This window comes from Glycine max, chromosome 1 (genome assembly GCF_000004515.6).
Source record: "Glycine max cultivar Williams 82 chromosome 1, Glycine_max_v4.0, whole genome shotgun sequence".
NCBI lineage: Eukaryota > Viridiplantae > Streptophyta > Magnoliopsida > Fabales > Fabaceae > Glycine > Glycine max.
Window position 1 is genome coordinate 25,020,122 of NC_016088.4, and position 3,794 is coordinate 25,023,915.

At 38.5% G+C, this 3,794-nt stretch overlaps 1 protein-coding gene across 1 annotated transcript; it reads right to left on the minus strand.

Moving 5' to 3' along the window:
- Positions 1 to 995: 995 nt before the first annotated feature.
- LOC102666839 (uncharacterized) lies at positions 996 to 1,754 on the minus strand. The gene has a single exon (XM_006574013.1). The coding sequence runs from the start codon at positions 1,752 to 1,754 to the stop codon at positions 996 to 998; it is 759 nt and encodes a 252-aa protein (XP_006574076.1).
- Positions 1,755 to 3,794: the final 2,040 nt, after the last annotated feature.

Consider the following 3,794-nt stretch of genomic DNA (forward strand, 5'->3'; position numbering starts at 1 on the left):
AGAGAGTCCAAGATGCTGATGATGAGAGAAAATGTTTGTAAATGCACAAAAGAAAACTGCCTAAGGCAGTTAAGCCTTATTTTTGGCAGTTTCGATTGCCTCGCTTAGCACGGGTCACTCGCTAAGCGAGCACTTGATGACGTTTGAGTTTTTAGAATTCAAACTCACGCATTTAGTGGGCAGACTCACTCATCCCAATTCGAAAATATAACATTCCAGAGAAGAAATCGGGCTTAGCACGAAGAGTCGCGCTTAGCGAGTTCTGCAACTCTGATTGGTCTGCAACTCTCGCTTAGCAGGCCATGGGTCGACTTAGCGAATAAAACGCTTCCTGATGCAATAGTGGGGCTCGCTTAGCGAGAGACTCTCGTTTAGCGCAATTCCAAACCCGAGAGGGATTTGGGCTTAGCGGGCTGACCTGCTGGGCCTAATTCACATTAATGGTCCAATAGAGAGGAAATTGCGCTTAGCGCACAGTGGGCGCTTAGCGAGATGCAGTTGTGCACTTAGCGAGATAACTAACTTAGCCCAATTCCAAAAGATAAAATTCTAGAGAACTTTTTGGGCTTAGCGCACAGGGCTCGCTCAGCGAGACCCCTTCAGCCAATGAATAGGGGTTGGTGTGCTTAGGGCGAGTAATGGCTCACTCAGCGCATGAAGGATCATTCGCTTAGCACACGAGGCACACTAAGCGAATGGATGACTGAAAAAAAACTTCTAAGTGTTTTTCATTCACAGCTTTAAAAGAAGCTTGATCAACCCCATTTTCAATGCAAAACATGCTAATTAATCATTCAACAAAATAAAAAACAAGTATTCCCAAACTAAATGCAGTGAACATAAAATTAAAAAGGAAAAGGACTGGGTTGCCTCCAAGTAAGCGCCCGTTTAACGTCATTAGCTTGACGCATCTTACTTTATGGGTCTGGATCAAATTTGGTTCCCACCTTCAGAACCATTTCCTCTCCTCCATCTTTTACCTCTGAACATACATTCTAGTTGAGCAAATGCTTTTCTTCATCAAATAAATCAATGTTGATCTTCTGATCAGAAATTCCCATCTCAAGCTTTTTCTTCCCCATGTCCACTACACAGCTAGCAGTCAACATGAAGGGATGACCCAAGATCAAGGGGATCTCAGTATCCTCTTCAATGTCCATCACTACAAAATCAGTTGGGAAAGTGAAATGCTTCACTCTAACCAAAACATCTTCAATAACGCCATAGGGTCTAGTAACAGAACGATCTGCTAATTGAAGTGTCATCTTGGTTGGCATTATTTCCAACTCCCCAAGTCTCCGGCACATGGAGAGTGGCATCAGGTTTATACTGGCTCCTAAATCCATGAGAGCCTTACTGACAGACACAGCACCAATAGAGCATGGTATAGTGACACTTCTAGGATCTTTGTGCTTCGGTGGAAGGATCCGTTGAATCACTGCACTACAATTTCCCTCCACAATAATGGTGTCACTATGTATGTACTTTCTCTTTTTGGTGAGCAGATCTTTCAAGAACTTTGAGTAGAGCGGCATCTGCTGAAGGGCCTCTCCAAAGGGTATTGTAATCTCCAACTTCTTGAAGATATCAAGGAAGCGAGCTAGGTGCCACTCCTTGTCTTTCTTTGAGGGTACCAAAGGATATGGCACCTCTTTCCCTGTGGATGGACTAGCGTCTCTTTTCTTTTCACGAGCCAACTCACTCTTAGTTTTTCTCTTCTCCTCTTTCCCTTTCTCTTTTTCATTTTTTTTCATTTTCTTTTTGTATCTCTTTCATTCAATGAAGTTTCATTCAAGCAGACATTGATATAAAGCAATGTAAACAGAATTAAATCAAAGATGTATATGCTGCAAATCTAAAATAACTACAAATACGCTTATCAAAACAAGAGAGGAAACAGATGATTAAAACATTGGGTCCTTCTACTGAACGCTTGATTTAATTGAAATATTTTTCTCTATTTAATGTTATTTTTGTGTTCTATGCTGAGGACTAAAATACCAAACACCGATTCCTCGTGTGAATGGACTAATTCTAATTAAACCTCGTTCTCGGATGCCTCATCGAACTTAGCCTAACCGGACAACATTACAATCACAGCATATCAAAAACTGAAACCCTACACTCTATGTCTAGCAATGCAGTTATCTAGCCCTGCTCTATCCAGTTCTAAGGATTAATACATTTTCCAATGCTAAAAATCCTAACTTTACACACAAATGGGTAATCAGACCAAAAGCATGCAATAATTACGTGCAAATCGAAGCAATGAACACAAGAAACAACTTTAAATAGATAGTTAAGAATTTACATCAAGTTTCAGCAAAATTTTCCAATAGAGATACTTATCCTTCCATCGCAAGGCAACACCTTTCAGCTACAAGATGAGGGTTTAAGAAGAAAATAACAGATTACACAGTGGTGGGGATGTCTCCTCCACCTCTAGGAACTTAGAAATTACTCCTAAACGCCTCACTGAGCGAGCTGATGGCGTACTAAGCGTGCAGATGCTTCTCAGATTTTCCTCCAGATTCTCCCAACTCGCTAAGCGGGCTAAGTGCGTCACTTAGCCTATGATTCTCGCTAAGCGCACAAGCCTCGCTTAGCGAGACACCAGCTGCAAGCCTTCACAAATTTCATCCTTTTTTACCTGAAACTAAAGTTGAAACACATTAAATTCACACTATTGGGCATTTCTACTGAACAAAATTAAACTAAACCTAAAATATGTACAATCCTACAAAAAGAACCATAAATTGGGAAAAAGATAAACATTTTATAAAACTTTTCTATACAAAAGTTAGTCGTAAATGACGACTAACACTAACATCCAAGACTACAACTTTCATGAAGATCACTTTTCCAAATTCGAACTCTATAAATGCATTAAGGCCATTGTAATCGATTACAACAAAACCAGAACTCAAAAAATCAACATCGATAACTCGTTTTAATCGATTACCACATAGTGTAATCGATTAAAATGATTCTAAACTGTAGAAAACATGATTCTTACATCCAAACCTCATTTTTGATTAAAAAAAAACATTCCTTCCAACCCAAAAAGCTTCACTAATGAATTCAAATCACCTTTGAGATATTTCTAAGTAATAAATTTCATCTGTAACAACTCAAATAATCAAATCAATATACTCACATCAAAGGTTCAAGAGTTTCATCCACAAATCACCAACATTCAAAATATGATGGCAAATTCATCAATACACTAAATCGATATTCATTCTCATAGCATAAACACATCAAAAATTAAGAAAAAAGATAAGCTTTCCTTACCCCTATAAACAAAGAAGCAATCTTTGGGAGGAAGAAAAGGAAAATGAGAGGGATTTGGGTCCAAGATGAGAGCTTTCCCACTATTACTCAACCATCACACAACAAGTCACCACCCATAACCCATCAACAAATAGAAACCACATTAAAACCCAAGAAATGAGCAGTTTCATGAACCCCATGTGTGCTCTATGAAGGAAAATGAAAATGGAACTTCAATAGGAAGGGAAAGAGGATTCTTGCAATCTAATTAAAACACTTAATCAAAATTATGAAAATCAGTGTTACGCATCTTAAACTCCTTCAACATATTATAATCAATGCCAGTAAAAGTCAAATCATAAATGTAAAGAATAACAATGACAATATTACCACTTTCTCTTAAATTCATAAAGAAGGCGTGCTTGCAAGGACATCTCTCAAAACATTCCTTTTTAAAATAGTCTTCAATGCAAATGTACCAAGCTTGTGAAGCTTGTTTAAGGCCATGCACAATCCTTTTT

Excerpts from the sequence above, each read along its gene's own strand:
- LOC102666839 (XM_006574013.1), bottom strand. The coding sequence starts at position 1,754 with ATGAAAAAAAATGAAAAAGAGAAAGGGAAAGAGGAGAAGAGAAAAACT.